Source organism: Oncorhynchus clarkii, chromosome 27, assembly GCF_045791955.1.
Source record: "Oncorhynchus clarkii lewisi isolate Uvic-CL-2024 chromosome 27, UVic_Ocla_1.0, whole genome shotgun sequence".
In the NCBI taxonomy this organism is placed as follows: Eukaryota; Metazoa; Chordata; class Actinopteri; order Salmoniformes; family Salmonidae; genus Oncorhynchus; species Oncorhynchus clarkii.
Genome location: NC_092173.1, coordinates 304,601 through 331,243, shown reverse-complemented (window position 1 = coordinate 331,243; position 26,643 = coordinate 304,601). Strand labels below are relative to the sequence as shown.

The 26,643-nt window shown below is 42.1% G+C and overlaps 1 protein-coding gene across 2 annotated transcripts in view; it reads left to right on the top strand.

The window, feature by feature from the left end:
• Nucleotides 1-26,643, top strand: part of LOC139386324 (protein furry homolog) — a 190,223-nt gene that overhangs the window by 69,007 nt on the left and 94,573 nt on the right. For both annotated transcript variants that reach the window (XR_011629033.1, XM_071131847.1), the window contains exons 18-28: nucleotides 730-874; nucleotides 992-1,087; nucleotides 2,384-2,557; nucleotides 3,019-3,105; nucleotides 5,191-5,450; nucleotides 11,246-11,438; nucleotides 13,798-13,922; nucleotides 17,886-17,943; nucleotides 18,520-18,611; nucleotides 19,185-19,357; nucleotides 20,614-20,774. Coding sequence is in view for 1 of the 2 variants with exons in the window: in XM_071131847.1 (XP_070987948.1) it covers nucleotides 730-874; nucleotides 992-1,087; nucleotides 2,384-2,557; nucleotides 3,019-3,105; nucleotides 5,191-5,450; nucleotides 11,246-11,438; nucleotides 13,798-13,922; nucleotides 17,886-17,943; nucleotides 18,520-18,611; nucleotides 19,185-19,357; nucleotides 20,614-20,774 (1,564 nt within the window). In the remaining variant the exon portion in view is untranslated. The remainder of the gene's footprint in view (nucleotides 1-729; nucleotides 875-991; nucleotides 1,088-2,383; nucleotides 2,558-3,018; nucleotides 3,106-5,190; nucleotides 5,451-11,245; nucleotides 11,439-13,797; nucleotides 13,923-17,885; nucleotides 17,944-18,519; nucleotides 18,612-19,184; nucleotides 19,358-20,613; nucleotides 20,775-26,643) is intronic.

Here is a 26,643-nt window from a genome sequence, read left to right as displayed (position 1 = left end):
GTGGTTCCCACCGTGAAGCATGGAGGAGGAGGTGTGATGGTGTGGGGTTGCTTTGCTGGTGACGCTTTCGGTGATTTATGTAGAATTCAAGGCTCACTTAATCAGCATGGCTAACACAGCATTCTCCATCCCTGGTTTGCACTTAGTGCCACTATCATTTGTTTTTCAACAGGACAATGACACAAAACACACCTCCAGGTTGTGTAAGGGCTATTTGATCAAGGAGAGTGATGGAGTGCTGCATCAGATGACCTGACCTTCACAATCACCCAACCTCAACCCAATTAGATGGTTTGTGATGAGTTGGACCATAGAGTGAAGGAAAAGGAGCCAACAAGTGCTCAGCCTATGTGGGAACTTCAATACTGTTGGAAAATAATTCCTTATGAAGCTGGTTGAGAGAATGCCAAGAGTGTGCAAAGCTGTCATCAAGGCAAAGGGTGGTTACTCAAATATAAAATATATTTAGATTTGTTAAACACTTTTTTGGTTACTACATGATTCCATATGTGTTATTTCATAGTTTTGATGTCTTTACTATTATTCTACAATGTAGAAAATAGTAAAAAATAAAGAAAACCCCTTGAATGAGTAGGTGTCCAAACTTTTGACTGGTACTGTGTGCCTAAAAATGTATATAGCAATTAAGGATTTCAACTTTAAGTAGAATTTAGTACATAAACGGTTGCCTCTTTATAACGCACATTGTGTGTATTATTTTTCTCCCAGGTTAACGATTCACATGGACGACGAGCTACGCCTCATAGCCCAGAACTCCCTCCAGAGTCTACTGGTAGACCTCCCTGAGTGGCGTGATGACGTCCTGTTTGGCTTTACCAATTTCCTGTTGCGGGAGGTTCAGGACAGCCACCAGGTACAGATGGGTTAATGTATGGATAGCTGGATGGAACTATCAATGGATTGATGGCTTGATGAGTTGATTTCTTGATTGATTGATTGACTAATTGATTGACTAATTGATTGATTGCAGGCCCTACTGGACAACTCTCTCCGGCTGCTGCTCCAGCTGTTGACCCAGTGGAGACTGGCTCTGTCAGCCCCAGAGAAGGGCTGCGACACAGCAGAGGTACAGTAAATAGAGATAGGCTGTCTAAAATGTCCTTATTGTTCTTACAGTGGAGATATAGGCTGGGAGGTGTAATGAGTAGCTACATTAAGTGCCTGTATGTTTACGTAGTGCTGAGCGATTAGGTTTTTAAACAACTAATTGGCTGATGTCGGTTCAATTATTTGAATTACATTTTGTTCCGTTTTTTTTCTGTGAGCTCGATGTGTAGTTTCTGTAGAGAAATCTGATCAAGCCTGAACTGTGCAATGTAGTAGGGAGTTGTAGTTTCCAACAGGTCAATATTCTACACAGTTTAGATCAGAAAATGTGTTAATTAACTACAATGACCATAATAAATTGTGCACCCACTTAAACTTGTCTGGTCTGTGCATAGCAGACACAGATGCCTCTTTTCAAAAGAACTGGGAACTACGAGATCAAATCATGAGGTTAGTGATCAGAGCTTTAGAAAGAGGCCCGAGTTCCTGAGTTGGTATTTCGAGAAGGGATGACCGTTCAAATAGATTGTTCCCAGTCGGAGTACCCAGTTTTTGAAAGCACTGATGTCGAAAGGTGGAGCTTTCTGAGTTCCCAGTTCCAAGTTCCTTGGAGCTGCACCAAGTTGAATCTGAATGCATATGGATGGATGTATGTTAGAATATTCACATGAAAATCTGTCACCAATTGGATGGAAACCTAGCGAAAGACACCCTAAAGACTCTTGCTAGTGTGCTAGTCCAGTGCCCCAGAACATCTAAAGAATAAGCTACCAGCCAAACAAGCTTGTAAGAATTGTACGTGTAATCATGTAAAACAAAAATAAGAAAAAAAGGGACCTACAATGGAATCAACTCCCCGACTTTATTGTGCAATCCCGGTATCTACGGTTATTAACACAGTGTTTCTACAGTTATTGTTATTTGTGGTCGTAAACATTATTTTGAGTTAATTGTATGAGGGGTAATGAGTGTTCGATTTATTTACAGTACAAGGGGAGGGCCATATTAAAATATTTTTCATGTTGGGGAGTCGGGGGGGGTGCATTTTTGTTTATGACACTGGGTTGGACCTCCCACCCCCCTGAAACAGAATTCAGAAACCGTGATAGTTTTTATCAATGAACTTAAAAAAAATGTTTAAAAAAGCACTAATCGCTCAGCACTAGTTTAAGGTAAGGGCATGGTTTCTGTTTCTTCAGAAAGGAATACAAATATGTATCAATGGCCGTTCTAGGTCTGGCGCTGTTGTGAGTGCGCCATGCTCTTCTATTGAGTTGTTGTTGTTTGAACCTGTGTCCGCTGTGTGCTGTTGCAGTTGGGCTCCAGCCAACGTGTGTCGGTGGAACACGGACCCCACTCCACAGTGCTGCACGCCATGGAGGGCCTGGCCTTGCTCCTGCTCTGCTCCTGTCAGCTCACAACGCGCAAACTGGCCATGGCAATCCTCCGGGAGATACGCTGCCTGTTCCTTGCCATTGGACAGGCTGAGGTAAGGGTGAGGGGGATTGTCAGAACTTGGGTTAAAATCACTGGGCTGTTATTGTAAAATGCATTGTTCAAAACGTGGCTGCATAACCATAGGAACCACCACATCACTTCCAAAAGGCTATTTTCTGGGCATGTAACTTGTGCAGAGCGTGAGACACTCCCATTCATTTCATGAGAGGTATGCATTGCTCAGTGTAAAATGTCCATCTCTTTTTCTTCTTCAAGAATTCAATGCATGGCTCACGCCCCAAGAGCGCTTGATAAAGTGGCCTGCGCTCTTCTCACGCTGCCAACAGGTTACAGGTCTAATGTAACAGCTAAAAACCTATGTTTTTCTCGAAGCCCCAGTGTCGCTCCATAGTAAGGCCGGTTAACTGGAAAGTTGACCAGTAAATCGTGGGCTGGTTACAGAGTATTGGACTAGAGTTGGTTGAACATGATGGATTCTGTGATACCTTACAGGATGAGGACAAACCCATGATAGAGGTCATGGACCAACTGAGCCTGACGGTTCTGGAAAGTTTTGTTCATGTGGCAGCGTCAGATACGGTGAGCGTTTCTCTCTGTTGCACTCTGTGTGTGTGTGTGTGTGTGTGTGTGTGTGTGTGTGTGTGTGTGTGTGTGTGTGTGTGTGTGTGTGTGTGTGTGTGTGTGTGTGTGAACAGGAGACAGAGGGTGGGGGTGGAGGGGAGAGCAATTTGCTCCTCTAAGTAATCCACTTATTTTATGTACAATTTCTCACATTTCATAACTTTGTTATTACTCCAGACAGTGATTCAGGATGGGTATTACAGCCCAGTCCGCTTAACATACAGTTCATTCGGAAAGTATTCAGACCCCTTGACTTTTTCAACATTACAGCCTTATTCGAAAATGGATTAAATTGTTTATTTTCCTCATCAGTCTACATACAATACAAAGCAAAAACAGTTTTTTAGGAAGAAAAAAAATCACATTTACATAAGTATTCAGACCCTTTACTCAGTACTTTGTTGAAGCACCTTTGGCAGCGCATACAGCCTCGTCCTCTTGGGTATGACTCTACAAGCTTGGCACACCTGTATTTGGGGAGTCCCTCCCATTCTTCTCTGTAGCTCCTCTCAAGCTCTGTCAAGGTTGGATGGGGAGCATCGCTGCACAGCTATATTCAGGTCTCTCCAGAGATGTTCGATCAGATTCAAGTTCGGGCTCTGGCTGGGCCACTCAAGGACATTCAGAGAACTCCTGCTTTGTCTTGGTTGTGTGCTTAGGGTTGTTGTCCTGTTGGAAGGTGAACCTTCACCCCAGTCTAAGGTCCTGAGCGCTCTGGAGCAGGTTTTCATCAAGGATCTCTCTATACTTTAATCTTTCCCTCAATACTGACTAGTCTCCCAGTCCCTGATGAAAAACAAATCCCCACAGCATGATGCTGTCACCACAATGCTTCACCGTAGGGATGGTGCCAGGTTTCCTCCAGACGTGACACTTGGCATTCAGGCAAAAGAGTTCAATCTTGGTTTCATCAGACAATATAACCTTGATTCTCATGTTCTGAGAGTTCTTTAGGTGCTTTTTGGCAAACTCCAAGCGGGCTGTCATGTCCCTTTTACTGAGGAGTGGTTCCCGTCTGGCCACTCTACCATAAAAGCCTGATTGGTGGAGTTCTGCAGAGATGATTGTCCTTTTGGAAGGTTCTCCCATCTCCACAGATGAACTCTGAAGCTCTGTCAGAGTGACCATCAGGTACATAGTTACCTCCCAGACTAAAGCCCTTCTCCACCAATTGCTCAGTTTGGCCAGCTCTAGGAAGAGTCTTGGTGGTTCTAAACTTCTTCCATTTAAGAATGATGGAGGCCACTGTGGTCTTGGGGACCTTCAATGCTGAAGACATTTTTTGGTACCCTTCCCCAGATCTGTGCCTCGACACAATCCTGTCTCGGAGCTCAACTGACAATTCCTTCGACCTCATGGCTTGGTTTTTGCTCTGACATGCAGTGTCAACTGTGGGACCTTATATAGACAGGTGTGTGCCTTTCCAACTCATGTCCAATCAATTGAATTTCCCAAAGGTGGACTTCAACTCAAGCTGTAGAAACATCTCAAGGATGATCAATGGAAACAGAATGCACCTGAGCGCAATTTCGAGTCTCATAGCAAAGATTCTGAATGGTTATGTAGGTTTCCGTTTCGGTTTTTTATTTTGTATACATTTGTACAAATTTCTGAAAACCTTTTTTTGCTTTGCCATTATGGAGTATTGTGTGTCGATTGATAAGGGGGGAAAAAACGATTTAATTAATTTTAGAATAGGTCTGTAACGTCACAGAATGTGGAAAAAGCCAAGGGGTCTGAATATTTTCCGAATGCACTTTACCATCAAGTGATCTGGTTAGCTTCCATTAATCACGTTAGTGATTTGTATGCACAATCTGCCTCACTGATCATAGAATTGTGAATGGCAGTTTTAGCCTGGTTCTAGAACTGCAATTGAAATTCCAATTGAACCTAAAAAAAAAATTGCATACATTTTTTATGATTTCTAAATTAAACCGTTGATAGCCTTTAATTGTAATTGAAGATAATTGACTGAAACCTCTAACCCTCGACTTCTAACCCCTGACCCTCCTGTCTCCCAATCCCCAACCCCCTTTTTAGGCCACTCTTCCGTTGGGCCACCAAGTGGACCTGCAATGGCTGCTTGAGTGGAACTCCATGCTGGTCAATAGCCACTATGACATCCGGAGCCCGTCCCACGTGTGGATCTTTGCCCAGTCGGTCAAGGACCCCTGGGTGCTCTGTCTCTACAGCCTGCTGCGCCAGGACCACCTGCCCAAACACTGCCCCACCGCCCTTAGCTACACCTGGTTCTACGTCTTCACACGCATGCAGCTGCTCATGCCCCTGGTGGACCCCACGTGAGTACTTCTAAGTTCTGTTCCTGATTGAATAGAATAGATCTTTATTGTCACCGACCCGAGCCAACCTGACACAACCCCATGTTGGATTTGATTTATTGTATAGATTGAGTACAGCACAGCCCCAGAGGATAACACATCAGAGTATTGAACAAAAGTTTATTTTACAATGTGGATCTTGATGTAAGAAAATAGATGGATAGATAATCCATAAAAATGAAATGGATAGCACTCTAAGGGGCGGTTTCCCGGATACAGAGTAGGCCTAGTCCTGTGCCCTTATCCACAAAGCATCTCCGAAAAAGGTCCTAGGAGTCCTGTTAACTTGCTTTTAGACACAAAAGAAATCTCAGCTCACAGTAGGATGTGAAGACACTGCCCAGACAAACTCTGAGCCAGGAGTAAAATAAACTGATAGAAGATTCTCAGCTGGTAATCACAACAGATTGAGGTACTGCAAAGAAAATATAGTGATGACTCTCATTGACATTGTTGCAAATGATGGGAAATAACCAATCGTGATGATGCATCAGCAGCTGTGAACTCTAGCACGCCTCAGACAACCACAGTGAATGTGACTGTACATCAAATCTTGCAATGGTAAAACTTTTGATTGAACTTTGCCCACTCTTAATTCTTGCCCAATATGTTGGAATGCATAACCCTTTTTTTTTTTGGTACAAATTCAGATATTTTAAATAATGTTATTGGCATATTGCACTCATACAGTATGACTGTTGTTGAACACATACTTTTTTATAATATTACCGTTATTTCAACACATTTGCGCTGGATATATATTTCTGGATATCTGACATGTTATTAGATATAAGGAGTAGGTAGACCTGCTCCAGATACGCATGTCGTTCATTTCATATACGGCGCTAGGATATTCTCCGTAATGGGACAGTTTCTACATGTATCCAATCTGGACCTCAGAAATATCCCTTCTACCATATGAGTCCAGGGAGATATCTGGGGTGAGATACATACAAGACACGCACCTGATGCGCATGCATCCGCTTACATATTTGTAGAGTATTCTAACTCCGGAAAGGGTAAGTGTCAACATGCTGACATATCTAAGCCTTTATGAATGAAGCCACATATTTTCTGAAATGTATCATATCCTTAGTCGTTACCTGATCATTAATGTATCCGTTCCTTACATGATATGTAATATTCATCCTCACATGTCTGATCGAAAATGGGCTAAAGCTCATAAAATATTATTTTATCTGTTCAGGCGGCAAAAATCATTGTGCTTCTTCACATGAAGGTGACATATCTGAGCATACATTTGTACCATATTCAGTAGTAGGCTATACAAGGTATGGACAGGCAAACATCGTCATACATGTATTTAATCCAGATTGCTATTTCCAAAGCACATCTCTACTATTTCCGTTTTAAAAATGCAGCATAGCAAATCCACATTTTTTTGTATGTGTACTTTACTTCACTATTTATATTTGGACTACTTTTACTTCACTATATTCCTTAAGAAAATATTGTACTTTTTACTCCATACATTTTCCTTGACACCCAAAAGTACACGTTACATTTTGAATGATTAGCAGGACAGGAAAATAGTCCAATTGAAGCACTTATCAACCAAACATATCTGGTCATCCCTACTGCCTCTGATCTGGCGGACTCACTAAACACACACACTTAATTTGTCAAGTATGTCTGAATGTTGGAGTGTGCCCCTGACTATCTATAAATAAAAAAATGTATTTAAAAACATTTTTTTTATATAACAAAAAATTAGTGCCATCTGGTTTATTTAATATAAAGAATTTGAAATGATTTATACTTTTACTTTTGATACTTAAGTATATTTTAAACCAAATACCTTTTGGACTTTTACTCAAGTATAATTTGACTGGGTGACTTTTACTTAATAGAAAATGACTTACTCAAGTTTGACAGTTGGGTACTTTTTCCACCACTTTTTCCACCACTTTTTCCACTACAGAAAATAAAAGTTGCACACCCTCAATAGCCCTGACTGCCTGTTACGAAGCTGACTCAGTTGCACTCATCACAAATGCACATCATTTAATTTTCCCTTCTCAATTGTTTTGCACATTTATGGTTCCCCATATCTGACAGACCTGCTCAATTCGGTCTTATATAGCAAGATTTGAAAGTGTTTTTTTTAACAATGGATAAAAGTAGAGAGAGAGCTATATCATACACTACAGTTGAAGAACAATGGGAAAGTAATTCTGCTTTGAAAATTGATAAACTTGCTAGCTAATGTTAGCTGGCTAGTTAGTTCAAATAATGACCATATTATATAGCTGACAATGTCTTCACTTTAGCTAATTTCTCTTCATTATTACAGGAAAATATAGTCACAACAAGATCATTATTTACAAGTTAATGGTGAGCCAATTACAGAGAGCTTACCGTTCCGAGTGTGACGAAATAAAAGCAGGGCTTTCTACCTCAGAATTGTGGAACTTCGACACTGTCTCCTTGGCATAATGTGATATCCTAATTTGACTTGTTGTCCTAACGTTATATCCTAATTTGACTTTGGTCCAGGTCATGTTCTTTACTTTACCGTCTCCGGTAAACACATACAGTGGGGCAAAAAATATTTAGTCAGCCACCAATTGTGCAAGTTCTCCCACTTAAAAAGATAGAGGCCTGTAATTTTCATCATAGGTACACTTCAACTATGACAGAAAAAATGAGAGAAAAAAAATCCAGAAAATCACATTGTAGGATTTTTTATGAATTTCTTTGCGAATTATGGTGGAAAATAAACTTTTGTTATTGACTAAATGCTTATCTCAATACTTTGTTAGATAACCTTTGTTGGCAATGACAGAGGTCAAATGTTTTCTGTAAGTCTTCACAAGTTTTTCACACACTGTTGCTGGTATTTTGGCCCATTCCGCCATGCAGATCTCCTCTAGAGCAATGATGTTTTGGAGCTGTTGCTGGGCAACACGGACTTTCAACTCCTTCCAAAGATTTTCTATGGGGTTGAGATCTGGAGACTGGCTAGGCTACTCCAGGACTTTGAAATGCTTCTTACTAAGCCACTCCTTCGTTGCCCGGGCGGTGTGTTTGGGATCATTGTCATGCTGAAAGACCCAGCCACGTTTCATCTTCAATGCCCTTGCTGATGGAAGGAGGTTTTCACTCAAAATCTCACGATACATGGCCCCATTCATTCTTTCCTTTACACGGATCAGTCGTCCTGGTCCCTTTGCAGAAAAACAGCCCCAAAGCATGATGTTTCCACCCCCATGCTTCACAGTAGGTATGGTGTTCTTTGGATGCAACGCAGCATTCTTTGTCCTCCAAACACGACGAGGTGAGTTTTTACCAAAAAGTTATATTTTGGTTTCATCTGACCATATGACATTCTCCCAATCTTCTTCTGGATCATCCAAATGCTCTCTAGCAAACTTCAGACGGGCCTGGACATGTACTGGCTTAAGCAGGGGGACAAGTCTGGCACTGCAGGATTTGAGTCCCTGGCGGCGTAGTGTGTTACTGATGGTAGGCTTTGTTACTTTGGTCCCAGCTCTCTGCAGGTCATTCACTAGGTCCCCCCGTGTGGTTCTGGGATTTTTGCTCACCGTTCTTGTGATCATTTTGACTCCACGGGGTGAGATCTTGCGTGTAGCGCCAGATCGAGGGAGATTACCGGTGGTCTTGTATGTCTTCCATTTCTTAATAATTCCTCCCACAGTTGATTACTTCAAACCAAGCTGCTTACATATTGCAGATGCAGTCTTCCCAGCCTGGTGCAGGTCTACAATTTTGTTTCTGGTGTCCTTTGACAGCTCTTTGGTCTTGGCCATAGTGGAGTTTGGAGTGTGACTGTTTGAGGTTGTGGACAGGTGTCTTTTATACTGATAACAAGTTCAAACAGGTGCCATTAATACAGGTAACGAGTGGAGGACAGAGGAGCCTCTTAAAGAAGAAGTTACAGGTCTGTGAGAGCCAGAAATCTTGCTTGTTTGTAGGTGACCAAATACTTATTTTCCACCATAATTTGCAAATAAATCCATTAAAAATTCTACAATGTGATTTTCTGGATTTTTTTTTCTCATTTTGTGTGTCATAAAAAAATTATAGGCCTCTCTCATCTTTTTTCAGTGGGAGAACTTGCACATTTGGTGGCTGACTAAATACTTTTCTGCCCCACTGCACATAGTAATTGCTATTAGCTAATTCATATTGTAGTTTATGTCAGCCGTGTCACGCCCTGACCTTAGAGCCTTTTTATTCTCTATTTGGTTAGGTCAGGGTGTGACTTGGGTGGGGAAATCTGTTTCTATTTCTTTGTTGGCCTAGAATGGTTCCCAATCAGAGGCAGCCCTTTTTCTCACCTTCAGTTGTGGGATCTTGATTTTGTTAGTTGCTGTGTAGCCTGCAGAACTTTACGTTTGTTTATCTTTTGTTGTTTTTTTGGTGTTCATCAAAAGAAAGATGTATGCTTACCACGCTGCACCTTGGTCTCATTCCAACAACGGACGTAACAAGCCGAGAGTTAGAAAATATGACCGATTGTGTTGCGTCAATCTTTCCTCAGTTAGGATGATGATGGTGTTATGCTATAGATGTTTTGGTGAATATCTGAACATTGCATCCAAAATGCTGCTCACATTATGGACATAACTTTGTAAGGACTGTTTGTGTAAATAGTTTCTGAAAAAGGTGTGGCCGGCTCAAATGCTGATTTGTCATTCGAATCTGGCCGTTCTAAATAAGCGTTATAAATGAGCGTTCTAATCACACGGTTATGATCGTATGGTTCAGGGAGCACTGTAGAATGATCACACCCGTGTGATGGTACATGTGAAAGGGTTCATCTAGAAACATACACCACTGCCCTTCTTCAGTTTTTTATTCTTGTCTGCGCAATGTACTGAGAACTCAGCTGGTTGAATGGACAGGGACAGTATATCCAGAGAGCGCTATGATTCCGTGAAACAGTGTATGTTACAGTTCCTGATGTCTCTCTGGAAGGAGATCCTCGCCCTGAGCACGCCTACTTTATTGTCCAGAGACTGAACATTAATGAGTAATGTACTCGGAAGCGGTGGATGGTGTGCCCGCATCCTGAGTCAAACTTCGAATACCTCTTCTCCGCCAGCAGCATTTTGGAGCAGCCTCTGGGATAGTTAAATTGCCCTGGGGGGGTGAGGAAAAAGGATCCAATTCGGGAAAGTCGTATTCCTGGTCGTAATGTTGTTGAGGTACGCCGCTCTGATATCCAAAAGTTATTTCCGGCTGTATGTAATAACACGAAAAACGTTATGGTTTAATAGTGTAAGAAATTACACACAAAAAAAACAAATGCAGAGCTGCCATGGCTGTCGGCGCCATCTTTAGGCAAGAGATACTGTTGCATGTAGATTATCTAGATTATTTATGGATTGTTCATATAGGAATGTCAAAACGTTATTTTAACAACTCCAAAGCAATTGCATGTGTCACAGGAACCACTGACTCGCTGCAGTTTTCTATTATCAAAACACCTGCAAGTATCTCTTAAAATTGTTTAGGACAGGTCATGAGGTCTCCTAAATATCTGTCGACTAGGTGGGACTCTTCTGAATGAAGAGGCTTCATGCATAGCTTTTAAGAGTAGGAGTAAATAGTCTCTATTCTCAGCACAAATGTTCTACTCTGAGACGCGTGGTGGATACGGGCCCAGGTCTAGGCTTAATCTGTGTCAGAAAAAACACCCCTAAAGGTTCAGTTTGATTTACCATGCACTCTCAATGTACTGTGTGTGTGTTTACCCGTGGTCTCTCCAGTAACCCAGTATACACTAAGAAGACCAGCAGCACATCAGGTGGTGGAGACAGCTACGTGACCCTGTGGAGGAACTACCTGATCCTGTGTTTTGGAGTGGCCAAGCCTAGCATCATGAGCCCCGGCCAACTGAGAGCCTACACCCCTGAGATCACAGCCACTACACCTGACGGCAGCATCAACTACGACAACAAGGTAGATACACTACATCACCAAAAGTATGTGGACACCTGCTCATCTTACATCTCATTCCAAAATCATGAGCATTAATATGGAGTTGGTTCCCCCCTGGCTGCTATAACATCCTCCTAAGGCCAGGGCTCTGTGCAGGCCAGTCAAGTTCTTCCACAGAACTAGACAAACCATTTCTGTATGGACCTCGCTTTGTGCACGGGGGCATTGGCATGCTGAAACAGGAAAGGGCCTTCCCCAAACTTTTGCCACAAAGTTGGAAGCAGAGGTTTGTCTAGAATGTCATTTTAAGCTGTAGCATTAAGAGTTCCCTCCACTGGAACTAAGGGATCTAGCCCGAACCATGAAAAACAGCCCCAGACTATCATTCCTCCTCCACCAAACTTTACAGTTGCCACTATGCATTGAGGCATGTAGCGTTCTCCTGGAATCCGCCAAGGCCTGATTTGTCCGTCAGACTGCCAGATTGTGAAGCATGATGTATCACTCCACAGCACTCATTTCCACTGGTCCAGAGTCCAATGGCATAGACGCTTGGCATTGCGCATGGCGATCTTAGTCTTGTGTGCAGCTGCTCGGCCATGGAAACCCATTTCATGAAGCTCCCGATGAACAGATCTTATGCTAACGTTGCTTTCAGAGGCAGTTTGGAACTCGGTAGTGAGTGTTGCACCTGAGAACAGATGTTTTTGGAGATCCTGTTCGGTGAGCTTATGTTGAAATAGCCAAATCCACTCATTTCAAGGGGTGTCCACATGTACTATATATACAAAAGTATCTCCCCCTCTCACAGCTAGATTGACTAATTAACTCCCCATAGGGACAAACTAACTTCCCCTAAAGTTTGTAAAGTGACTTGTTTATCCTTTATACTGTGGTTTGCTCTGGTTTGGAAAACCGTGTAACCAAGTTGTGTTGTCATTTGTGAAGATGTCTGACTAAGTAGTGTGTGTGTGTACCAGGTGATTGGAACTGAATTGTGCTCCGATGCATCCTGTTTCCATTGATCATGCTTTTGAGGTGTTTCTACAACTTGATTTGAAGTCCACCTGTGGTAAATTCAATTGATTGGACATGAGTTGGAAAGTCACACACCTGTCTATATAAGATCCCACAGTTGACAGTGCATGTCAAAGCAAAAACCAATTGTCCATAGAGCTCTGAGACAGGATTGTGTTGAGGCACAGATCTGAGGAAGGGTACCAAAACATTTCTGCAGCATTGAAGGTCCCCAAGAACACAGTGGCCTCTATCATTCTTACATGGAAGAAGTTTGGAAACACCAAGACTCTTCCTCGAGCTGGTCGTCCGGCCAAACTGATCAATCAGGGGAGGAAGACCTTGGTCAGGGAGGTGACCAAGAACCCAATGTTCTCTCTGACAGAGGAACTCTGGAGATTGGAAAACCTTCCAGAAGGACAACCATCTCTGCAGCACTCCACCAATCAGGCCTTTATGGTAGAGTGGCCAGACGGAAGCCACTTCTCAGTAAAAGGCACATGACGGTCTCTTTGGCCTGAATGCCAAGCGTCACGTCTGGAGGAAACCTGGTATCCCTATGTTGAAGCATTGTGGTGGCAGAATCATGCTGTGGGGATGGTTTTCAGCTGCAGGTACTGGGAGACTAGTCAAGATCGAGGGAAAGATGAAAGGAGCAAAGTACACCTTCCAACAGGACAATGACCCTAAGCACAAAACCAACACAAAGCAGGAGTGACTTTGGGACAAGTCTCTGAATTTCCCTGAGTGGCCCAGCCAGAGCCTGGACTTAAAGCCGATCAAACATCTCTGGAGAGACCTGAAAATAGCTGTGCAGCAATGCTCCCCATCCAACCTGACAGTTCTTGAGAGGATTTGCAGAGAAGAATGGGAAAACTCCCCAAATATAGGTGTGCCAAGCTTGAAGCATCATACCCAAGAAGAATCTAGCCTGTAATTGCTGCCAAAGTTGCTTCGACAAAGTACTTTGTAAAGGGTCTGAATACTTATGTAAAAGTAATATATATATTTTTTAAATACATTAGCAAACATTTCTAAAAACCTGTTTTTGCTTTGTCATTATTGGGTATTGTGTGTAGATTGATGAGGGGGAAAAAACTATTTAATCCATTTTAGAATAAGACTGTAACCTAACAAAATGAGGAAAAATTCAAGGGGTCTGAATACTTTCCGAAGGCACTGTAAAGTGTCTGGTTCGGGTCTAAACTGCCTCTATAAATAATAATGTGAACTTGTAGGCTTACATGTATATTTAATGTAGTAGGAATAGCAAATGATCTTCTGCCGTAAATGGAAGCCTTGTTGAACGCTCCTCAGGTGATTGACACTGTTTTGTACAATGTTTTGTGTGTGTGTGTACCAGGTGATTTGGACCCCCTCAGTAGCATGGCTCCTGAAGCAGCTGGTCCCTCTAATGAGAACAGAGAGCATCGAGCTGACAGAGTCCTTGGTGCTAGGCTTTGGACGCACCAACTCCCTGGTCTTCAGGTACAACACACACACACACACACACACTAGAGTTGTCCCTGATTAGTGTGGGATTTAGCTATTTGTTTTGAGAGTTTCCTCAGTACGTGATTAGGGCGATAAGATTAGAAAAATGCAGAGAATGCGTTTCAGACATTCCAGTTATATTATGGAACGCCGTTTGGGTCTTTGTGTGTCAAAAACAGATACATGTCAAATAACACTATTTGACGTGTCAAATAAGATTGTTGACCAATCAGGACCTGAATATGACTGCACGTCACGTAATTATTTAACAATATTCATCGATACGTATGCTGTGATGCTGGTAAAGTTCTCACGCACCTACAGTACTGGTCATAAAAAAAAGCTAGCTACCCAGCTGATGGATGCAAACAATGTTTTTCCCCAAAAACAGCAACACGACATTGTTTCAGTAGCTAGCTAGGTCTAATCATCTAAAATACCCTTAATTTATAAAACAGTTCTTATTTGATTAACGGTGGTCGGACCCATCTATGTGAAGCTAGCCACAGTAAGGATTAGTCGCAATAGTGGAATTTGCGGTTAGCCTTCAAAATAAAATAATGTAATTGACAGACGCAAATGAATACAAATAGTGGAATTATGCCATAATTGAACAGATCATGCTGAAACGAGTTTAGAATATTGTTATATAAAATCAACAAAATACAATAATTTGTTAATTTGACAAATCTGTTGAAATCACACTGGATGTATTAGACTTTAGAATTGCATTGGGGGCATACATATTTCACTGTACAGCCTTACCTATGGATTGTGGATCAATGACATGGGGTATCAGTCTACTCAGTGACACCCAGAGAACATTAGCATTATAGCTTTTATTGCGGGACTCTGAAACAACTGTGAATTGAGCCACATTTATTATCAATCTATGTGTATTTAACACTATTCCTGAGGAAAAACATTACTGCGTGGATGTTTTGGAGTCTGATAAATCTGAGGAGGATGTTGGGAGAAAATATATTGGGTAGAGTAGACTGATACCCCATTTCATTCATCCCCAATCCTTAAGTACGCTGTACAGTGCAATATGAATGTCAGTACACACAATAGGCTGACTGGGGAGGTGATGTCACAGTCCTGCGATAAGAGCTGCAACGCTAATATTTGCGTAAACTCTTCACAGTTGTGTTCTTTGAGTGTTACCGAGTAGATTGATACCCCATTTCATTGCTTCATATTCCAACCTCGTTTAACATTATATAGTCTAAATATGCCATAATTCCACCAATTGGTCATTGTTTACAGGCTGGATGTATTGGTGCCCCTGAAGTTGCAGTCAAACATATAATTCCTTATTATCAACACGGTATTGTAAACACATCGTTCGTGGCCGGTGTGTGCTTGTTTGCAGACTTTTGTTGTACAGCTTTGACAGTGTTACTGATAGTAGTGGTGGCACTTGGCTTACACGGGCAAATTCATCACACACAACATTCTATAATAGAACTGTGTTATTTCCATGTCAAATTAAAAGCTTTTTTAACGCGTCAAATATATTTTTTGACGTACAAAGACCCAAACGCGTTCCATATGTTTTACATGTAGCAGCTGGGTGATTTATCAGTGTCTTACCTCTGCTCCAGGGAGACGTTTCCCCAGCCAGCACAGATCAAGGATCAGCTTCCCCTCCCCCAACTGACCTAAAATAAGCTGCTAGTGGAAAAAGCTGCTAGTGGAAACTTCACCCTACACCTTTTTACTCGAAGTCAACAGATACTCAAGCTATTAATTGCTAAAAGGCGCCATTTGTGATATAAACCCATTGATTCCTCATGTACTAACTGTCAGTCCCTGCATTCGTAACAGGGAACATGACTACAGTCAGCTGTGTAAGGTTTTAAAACATTTGTGAGGGTTTAAAAGAGAGATGAGCGAGGGATTACACAGTGGAACATTCTGGTCTTTTTCAGTTTGGACATATCCCCTTCTCTTTGTTCCGTGTAGACTTCATTTTATCTGAAATACCCTTTTCTTGGAAATCAATTTAATCCGTGCAAAGCACTATCTATGGTACATTTTTTGTGAATGTTTATGAAATTGTATGTTCGGGGTTTTCGTCACGTTTCAGAACACATGTCCTCTTTCTTATAGTAACTCATTTTTGTGATCAATTACTAACTAGCTAACAAACATACTGTGACATGTTATTATACCACATACAGTGCCTTGCGAAAGTATTCGGCCCCCTTGAACTTTGCAACCTTTTGCCACATTTCAGGCTTCAAACATAAAGATATAAAACTATTTTTTTGTGAAGAATCAACAACAAGTGGGACACAATCATGAAGTGGAACGACATTTATTGGATATTTCAAACTTTTTTTAACAAATCAAAAACTGAAAAATTGGGCGAGCAAAATTATTCAGCCCCCTTAAGTTAATACTTTGTAGCGCCACCTTTTGCTGCGATTACAGCTGTAAGTCGCTTGGGGTATGTCTCTATCAGTTTTGCACATCGAGAGACTGACATTTTTTCCCATCGAGAGACTGACATTTTTTCCCATTCCTCCTTGCAAAACAGCTCGAGCTCAGTGAGGTTGGATGGAGAGCATTTGTGAACAGCAGTTTTCAGTTCTTTCCACAGATTCTCGATTGGATTCAGGTCTGGACTTTGACTTGGCCATTCTAACACCTGGATATGTTTATTTTTGAACCATTCCATTGTAGATTTTGCTTTATGTTTTGGATCATTGTCTTGTTGGAAGACAAATCTCCATCCCAGTCTCAGGTCTTTTGCAGACTACATCAGGTTTTCTTCCAGAATGGTCCTGTATTTGGCTCCATCCATCTTCCCATCAATTTTAACCATCTTCCCTGTCCCTGCTGAAGAAAAGCAGGCCCAAACCATGATGCTGCCACCACCATGTTTGACAGTGGGAATGGTGTGTTCAGCTATGTTGCTTTTACGCCAAACATAACGTTTTGCATTGTTGCCAAAAAGTTCAATTTTGGTTTCATCTGACCAGAGCACCTTCTTCCACATGTTTGGTGTGTCTCCCAGGTGGCTTGTGGCAAACTTTAAACAACACTTTTTATGGATATCTTTAAGAAATGGCTTTCTTCTTGCCACTCTTCCATAAAGGCCAGATTTGTGCAATATACGACTGATTGTTGTCCTATGGACAGAGTCTCCCACCTCAGCTGTAGATCTCTGCAGTTCATCCAGAGTGATCATGGGCCTCTTGGCTGCATCTCTGATCAGTCTTCTCCTTGTATGAGCTGAAAGTTTAGAGGGACGGCCAGGTCTTGGTAGATTTGCAGTGGTCTGATACTCCTTCCATTTCAATATTATCGCTTGCACAGTGCTCCTTGGGATGTTTAAAGCTTGGGAAATCTTTCTGTATCCAAATCCGGCTTTAAACTTCTTCACAACAGTATCTCGGACCTGCCTGGTGTGTTCCTTGTTCTTCATGATGCTCTCTGCGCTTTTAACGGACCTCTGAGACTATCACAGTGCAGGTGCATTTATACGGAGACTTGATTACACACAGGTGGATTGTATTTATCATCATTAGTCATTTAGGTCAACATTGGATCATTCAGAGATCCTCACTGAACTTCTGGAGAGAGTTTGCTGCACTGAAAGTAAAGGGGTTGAATAATTTTGCACGGCCAATTTTTCAGTTTTTGAGATGTTTTTTTTTTTTTAAATATCCAATAAATGTCGTTCCACTTCATGATTGTGTCCCACTTGTTGTTGATTCTTCACAAAAAAATACAGTTTTATATCTTTATGTTTGAAGCCTGAAATGTGGCAAAAGGTCGCAAAGTTTAAGGGGGCCGAATACTTTCGCAATATATGATATGATATTATACCACGTGATCATTTTCTAGATTGAAAGGTTTCCTGAGCAAGATGGATGTTTTTTAGGCACGTGGCTAGGATCCAAATGTCCGTTCTGGAGTTGTATTTGTAATTCTGTGTGTGTCCAGGGAGCTGGTAGAGGAGCTGCAACCTTTAATGAAGGAAGCTTTGGAGAGAAGACCAGAGGTGAGCTATGGGCATAATCATCATTACGCTTCAGTTTGTTCTTATATACACAACTACTACTTCGCAACATATTGTAAGTCATTGAATAGAGAGGGGAGATCATTGCCTGACAACTCACCCTGAGCTTAATTCCGTTGCTCTATTGATCTCTACATACTGTACATTTTGTCTGAATCTGCCATCCTAGAAGTTGTTTGTGTGACTTCAAAATGAGGGGCGTTGTACAAAACAAATTCATCATGATTGGATCGTCTCTAAAAAAATCAAACCAATCAGAGTATTTAAGTTAAAGTCATCATGTAGGCTGGCTCTGGCCCAACCCATCCGTTTCTGGGACCAATCAGAAAGGTCAGAATGTGTTCGCAAGCTAAAATCGTAGGGGAGGAAGGCAAATCCAGATTCATTGTGGAGAAGAAACTTTGTCCGAAGCGATGTGGATGGGTAGCCAGGCAAGGGAGATCACACATTGTAGATGAAACAGTTATTAGAAGAAGTGCCTTGCTGATGGATCTCTCTCTTTTCCTCCCTTTCTCTCTCTCTCTCGCTCACTCCCCCCTCTCTCTCTTTCTGTCTCAGAACAAGAAGCGCCGTGAGCGGAGAGACCTCCTGAGGCTGCAGCTTCTGAGGATATTTGAGCTGCTGGCTGACTCTGGTGTCATCAGTGATAGGTTAGTCACATTCATTGACCAGTCACTGCACAGGAAGCTGCTGAGGGGAGGACGGCTCATAATAATGTCCGGAACGGAGCTAATGGAATGGCATCAAACACATGGAAACCAAATCAATTGAATCAGTGCAAAGCACTGCTAGGCTCAATATACTGAACTTTTTCTGCTCCAGCCATTACCATAAGCCCGTCCTCTCAATTAAGGTGCCACCAACCTCGTGTGAATCACTGACATGCTCACTGACAAGCTCTCTGACACAACCCACATTCACTGACACTCTCAGACACACTCTCTGACACACTCAGTGACACTTACTGACACACCAACTGACACACAATCCACACTCATTGACATGCTCACTGGCACACTCATGGTCATGCTGGAGACACTGCCCAACACACTGGGAAGCACAGAAGACTCACAGAATACCTCTGTCCTCCCTTGGATGTGAAAGCAACAGTATGGTTTCGAATATGTAAATAAACTAAACGAACTGTTGTCTTGACTGATGTTCTTTTCTACTTCTGTATGTCCGTCTGTCCATCTGTTTGTGTGTCTGTCTGGTGTCCACAGCACGAACGGGGCTCTGGAGCGGGATACGTTGGCCCTGGGAGCTCTGTTCCTAGAGTACGTGGACCTGACGCGGATGCTTCTGGAGGCGGAGAATGACAAAGAGCTAGAGATCCTCAAGGACATCCGAGCTCACTTCAGTGCCATGGTGGCCAACCTCATCCAGTGTGTTCCCGGTAAATAACCAAATTACTTTTTGTCCTTTAGGGTATGTCCCAAACGGCACCCTATTCCCTATATAGTGCACTACTTTTGAACAGAGCCCTATGGATCCAAAATAACTTTGTTTCAAAATAATTTTGATGTTTTGTCGTCCCCTTAGATGCACACTGTCACCGAAAATATCTTACTGAGTCGTACTTTTTGGTAGCTTATGAATGATGAAAACAGGCCTCCGTGTGTCAAGGGTTGGTGCAGGCCCTTGGAAAGCAGGGACTCAGGACACGTGACATTGATCTTGATTAGGCCATATCCCAAGGGACGCCAGTCCTAAAATAGTGTAGCTTAAATGGGGAAGGGCAGATGATGACTCATTGGCAGCCAGACTTCAGACTTCCTGACTGCCTGATGAATGAGAGATGACTGACGGAACACGACTGTAATCCATCGGGGAATCCCAAATTAGCAACCTCGCCTCTACCAACTCGTTCGGAGGACCCTCCATTGTCACGTGTTACTGATGAAACTCTGAGGGTGACTTCCATAGAGTGGAGAGGGGATCAATGAACCCATCAACCTCGGGACACACTTGTGACTTGGATGATGCAATTCATGTTCCACTTTTTTTTTAAATAATAAAACAAGCATGAAATTCAAATGAACAAATTACCTGTTGCGTTTTAGAAGATTTATATCTTCTAACAGTTAAACATTTAATTTGGGGGTATTTCATTTATTTTGTGTGTAAAACATCTCAATCAGACACAAAAGCACATCTCATAAAAAAAGGCACACCTCTCAATTATTTTGTATGAAATGGTGTAAACTCCAGACGTATCGTAGTGCGTGATGAGATGGCACTTCGCTCTGAAGCCTGCAGCCTTGCTGGTTTGGTCAAAGTGACTATCTGAGGGTCTAATTAGGCCCTACGCCCTTGATCATTTTCACTACCTTAGCTTAGGGACACTTGTACATATGGCACTGGCGCACGTGAATGCGCAAATGGAGGGCCGAGGGCCATGGGGAAGGGACTAGTTTGGGATTCAGCTCTTAGTCACTCAGTCTCATACAGTAGCAGTTTGTAATGCCATAGTGATTTTGTTGCCCATATACTGTTCTGAGAAGGGGACTAACAGATCAAATTTACTGTCCTTCTTTTTTTTCTCTCCTTCTGCACTCATCTACTCTCCTCTCCTCTCTGTTTCTCCCACCCTCTCTGCTCCCATGTGTCCCCCTCTCCCCTTTGCCCTCCTCTCCCCCTATTCTCCTCCAGTCCACCACCGACGCTTCCTCTTCCCGCAGCAGAGCCTAAGGCACCACCTCTTCATCCTGTTCAGCCAATGGGCTGGTCCCTTCAGCGTCATGTTCACGCCTCTCGATCGTTACAGTGACAGGAACCACCAGATCACCAGATACCAGTACTGCGCCCTCAAGGTACATCAATCAATCACATTTGTTATTTGTATAGCGCTTTTACTAAACCATTTGTCACAAAGTGTTGAACAGTTTTATCTGTTTTGTATTTAATTGAACTGTACTGTATATAAAAATATGAATATGTATATACACATTATGAACACCTCTTTCCATGACATAGACTGACCAGGTAAATCCAGGTGAAAGCTATAATCACTTGTTAAATCCACTTCAATTAGTGTAAATGAAGGGAGGAGACAGGTTAAAGAATGATTTTTAAGCCTTGAGACATTTGAAACATGGATTGTGTATGTGTGGCTTTCAGAGGTTGAATAGGCAAGACAAAATATTTAAGTGCCTTTGAAAGGAGTATGGTAGTAGGTGCCAGGTGCACCATTTTGTGTCAAGAACTGCAACTCTGCTGCGTTTTTCAAGCTCAACAGTTTCCCACGTGTATCAAGAAGGGTCCACCACCCAAAGGACATCCAGCCAACTTGACACAACTGTGGGAAACACATGGGCCAGCATCCCTGTGGAATGCTTTTGACACCTTGTAGAGTCCAACTCTATAATACAGTAGGAAGGTGTTCTTAATGTTTTGTACACCCTGTGTGTGAATAGTGCGTAAATAGCATTTTTGTTGTCTCTTGGTGTCTTTCCTATATTTAACTTTTATTGCATTTGATTTCATTTGGAATTGAACGTAATATCTTATATTCATGTTTATTACTGTTCTGTACTTTGTCATGTATTTGGATGTTTCATGTGGACCCCAGGAAGAGTAACTGCTGCATGCGCGGTAGCTAATGGGGATCCTAATAAACTGGACTAAACCGTAACCCTGCCTAGTTCCTGGAAGACCAAGCAGTAGTACAACAGCAATAGACAGCAAAATAAATCCTCCTTTGGCTGTACCCAGTGGGAAAACTGGTTGTAAAGACATCAGGCTGGCAGTTGTATGTGATGTTGTGGTTAGGTTGCGTTCTATTGAGAAAGGACATACGTATTTTTAGTCACCCGGTTGTAATCTGACGTCACTACAACCAGATGTCAAAATATGATGTTGGTCAGGATGATATCTATGAGGCAGGTTGGTCAGGATGATATCTACGAGGGTGCCCATGTTTACGGATTTAGGGTCGTACCTGATAGGTTCCATGATAATTTGTGTGAGATTGAGGGCATCTATTTTAGATTGTAGGACGGCCGGAGTGTTAAGCATATCCCAGTTTAAGTCACCTAACAGTACAAACTCTGAAGATAAATGGGGGGCAATTAATTCACATATGGTGTACAGGGCACAGCTGGGGGCTGAGGGGGGTCTCTGACAAGCCACATCGGCGAGAGACTTATTTCTGGAAAGGTGGATTTTTAAAAGTAGAAGCTCAAATTGTTTGGGCATAGACCTGGATAGCATGTCATAATTCTGCAGACTATCTCTGCAGTAGATTGCAACTCCTCCCCTTTTGGCAGTTCTACCTTGGTGGAAAATGTTGTTGTTGGGGATGGAATAATAATAAATAATTTTAGTTTGGTGGCCTTCCTAAGCCAGGATTCAGACACGACTAGGACATCAGGGTTGGCGGAGTGTGCTCTAGCAGTGAATAAAACAAACTCAGGGAGGAGGCTTCTGATGTTAACATGCTTGAACCCAAGGCTTTTACGGTTACAGAAGTCAACAAATGATAGCGCCTGGGGAATAGGAGTGGAACTGAGGCTACAGGGCCTGGGTTAACCTCGACATCACCAAAGGAACAAAGGAGGAGTAGGATAAGGGTACAGCTACAGGCTATAAGAACTGGGCGTCTAGTGCGTTGGGGACAGAGAATAAAAGGAGCAGATTTCTGGCCGTGGTAGAACAGATTCAAGGCATAATGTACAGACAAGGGTATGGTAGGATGTGAGTACAGTGGATGTAAACCTAGGCGTTGAGTGATGATGAGAGAGGTTTTGTCTCTGGAGGAACCAGTTAAGCCAGGTGAGGTCTCCGCATGTATGTGGGGTGGGATAAAAGAGCTATATAAGGCATTTTGAGTGGGACTGTGGGCTCTACAGTGAAATAAAACAAGAAGAACTAGCCAAGACAGCAGTAGACAAGGCATATTGACATTAGAGAGAGGCATAATGTAATCACAGGTGTTGATCAGGAGAGCTAAGACAACAACGGGTAAATGGCGATGAATGGGCAGAGCGGGTCAGTTAGGACCATACAGGACCTGAGTTCATGGCTGGGGCTGATAGGTAAACAAAATGAGGTACCGTGTTATTGAAACAGTCCAGTGGGGCATCAGCTGTGCAGCCGAGTGATCATAGGGTCAAAAGAGCAGCAATAGGTGAGTCTGGGTGCCGTTCGGTAGTCACTACTACGCTAGGCGAGAAGGGGACACAGCGTTCAGAAAAGCTAGCGGGCCGGTAGATGGTTCTTCGGCAACATCGTAACAGAATAGCCTTTTGAGACCACATCGGGTGATCACGTCGGCAGTCCAGTCCTGATGGATCAGCGGGGCTTCGTGTCGACAATAAAGGGTCCAGGCCAATTGGCAAAGGAGGTATTGTAGCCCTAGAATTAGCTGGTATATGGGCCTAGCTTGAGGCTAGCTCAAGGCTAGCTGGTGCTTGCTTCGGGACAGAGGTGTTAGCTAACAGTAGCCACTTGTTTGCTGCTAGTTAGCTGCGATGATCCGGTGTAATGATCCAGAGTGGCAGGAATCCGATGATATGGTAGAGAGAAGCAGTTTGATATGCTCTGGGTTGATATCGCTCTGTGCAGACAGAGGTGTTGTCCGAGCTAAGGCTGGCTGATGACAAGGAAAAAGGTGAAGACCGCTAGCCGTGGCTAACAAATACTAGTAGCTAGTTAGCTGGCTAGCTCCTGATGGAAGTTCAAGTTATAAGGAATAAAAATAGCAGATCCGTACCACATTGGGTGAGACGGGTTGCAGGAAAGTATATTTAGTTTGTAGATAGAAACTGAGATTAAAGCTATACATGAAAATGACTGGTTATTTACACGGGATAAGACACGGGAACAAGACAAAAACAAATACACATGTCTTACTGCAACGCCATCTTGGATAGATAAGGGTATTGGGTATTAGTTCAGAGTTGACCATCTAGGCCAGGCAGATGTCCACTTCCATGCCGTAGTACATAAACTCTCCAGCCCACTTCCTCTGAACTCCAGAACCTCTTATTCGCATTAACACCTTCCCCTCTGTGTTAAGGGTTAAAAAGTGCATGTTGTTCCTCATGTGAGATTTCCCTGGTTCTGCAGCACTACTCATAAAACATGTACTTGGGAAGTGATCCGGAGGCGGTGCGCTGGATAGGGTTTAAGTTACCGTATGATGATGCGGCCATGTTCATTTGCAGCTTAGCCAGTGCTACATTTCAACTTTTCCCTGCTGCTGCTTCTTTTGACTCCGGTCCATTTCTAACTTTATCCCTCAACTCCACACATACTGTAGATTTTGTACCATATGGACTAGGGTCAATTTATAGCTGGAATCCAAACCATGTCAAGACAACATTGAATGTCCATCGTTTCTAAGAAATGTTAGGCTTGGTCAGTATCACATTTATAACCTATGTTTGTGGGACATTCCAGTCCAGTTGTCTGACTGTTTGCTGTGTATCTTGGTGCAAAGGGGCTACACCATTTAAAATGATGTCAGCGTTGTTTACTGATCTACTCCCTGTGACAGGGAGACCATCTACTTTGCATAGATAACTGCTGGACATTTCTATCAGCTTCTGTACCAGTGGTTCACACCATTGTCCCAACAGGCTTTGAAACACTATGACTGTGCTGTTGGGTGCTATCTAAATCTATATTCAACAGCGTTTAAAAAATATTTTGCCTTCAACAGTGTGATCAAGCCATCAATGTTTTGTGATTATTGGTGTTGTAAAAATGTTAGCTAACGGGTTAGCAATTAGCATGTTTGACATTTCAGTGGAAATACTACTACTATCAGCTTTTTGATAAGCGTCTTAGCAAAAAGTCTTGTATTATCAGTTATTGACCACCTTACTATTTTGTTAAACTGCAAGATATATCCGTTTAATTTTGTTTTTAAAAAGACACCAACCTCGTATCCGAAGTGTTTCCTATATCTATATAGTTGACTAGTTGGCTAGCCTTCCGCTATTTTTTTTTCTCCTGAAATCCGTTAGCTATATTTCAGAGGTAAAAAGTTGGATATTAAATGATGTGTGGTCTGTCGCGTAGTTGAATTTGACAAAATACAGCATGTCCCACAAAATGTGTATGTATATTTACATAACTTTTTCAAATCGTGTAAAGCGTGTAATTTCAGTCAGTTCCCGAGCATCAAAAACAATAACCTCATAATATAAGCTAGTGAGATATTTTTCATTATTCTCTTCATAGATGTATGCATTTCCTTCATAACATGACTGCAATGCATCCCTTTGGGTGTCTTATTTCAGAAAGGGCAAAGCAGTCCTGAACAGCAACCTTCATGGTCAGTGTTAGGTACCATGGTACAAAAGCTGAGCAGTACATTGAACCACCCAACCTTAATGGTTAGTGCTAGAACCACTGGGCGATGGTACAAAAGCTACAGTGCCTTCAGAAAGTATTCATATCCCTTGACTTATTCCAAATCTTGTTGTGTTACAGCCTGAATTTGCAATGGATTAAATATGTTTTTCTCACCCATCTACACACAATATCTCATTGTGGCAAAGTGAAAACATGTTTTTCAAAATGTTTGCAAATGTATTGAAAATGAAATACAGAAATATCTAAATTGCATAAGTATTCAGAGCCCTGAGTCAATACATGTTAAAATCTCTCTGGATAAGTCTCTAAGAGATTTGCACACCTGGGTTGTACAATATTATTATTATTATTATTTTCTAAATTCTTCAAACTCTTTCAAATTGATTGTTGATCATTGCTAGACAACCATTTTCAAGTCTTGACATAGATTTACAAGCCGATTTAAGTCAAAACTGTAACTCGGCCACTCAGGAACATTCACTGTCTTCTTGGTAAGAAACTCGTGTAGATTTGGCCTTGTGTTTTAGGCTATTGTCCTGCTGAAAGATGAATTCATCTTCCAATGTCTGGTGGCTAGCATAATGAACAATGTTTTCCCCGAGGATTTTGCCTGTGCTCAGCTATATTCTGTTTTTTTTATCCTGAAAAACTCCCCAGTCCTTAACGATTACAAGCATACCCATAACATGATGCAGCCACCACTACACTTGAATATATGGAGAGTGGTACTCAGTAATGTGTTGTATTGGATTTGCCCCAAACAGCACTTTTTTTCAGGACAAAAAGTTAATTGCTTTGCCACATTCTTTTCGGTATTACTTTAGTGCCTTGTTGCAAACAGGATGCCTGTTATGGAATATGTATTATTATGTACAGGCTTCCTTCTTTTCACTTTGTCAATTAGGGTAATATTGTGGAGTAACTGTTGTTGATCCATCCTCAGTTTTCTCCTATCACAGCCATTAAACTCTGTAACTATTTTAAAGTACCCATTGGCTTCATGGTGAAATCATGATGGTTTCCTTCCTCTCCGGCAACTGAGTTAGGAAGGACACCTGTATCTTTGTAGTGACTGAGTGTATTGATACAGCCTCCAAAGTGTAATTAATAACTTCACCATGCTCAAAGGGATATTCAATGTCTGCTTTAACAAAAAAAACACCCATCTACCAATAGGTGCCCTTCTTTGCAAGACATTGGACAACCTCCCTGGTCTTTGTGGTTGAATCTGTGTTTGAAATGCACTGCTCGACTGGGGGACCTTACAATTATCTGTATGTGTGGGGTACAGAGATAAGGTAGTCATTCAAAATCATGTTAAACACTATTATTGCCCACAGAGTGACTCCATGCAACTTA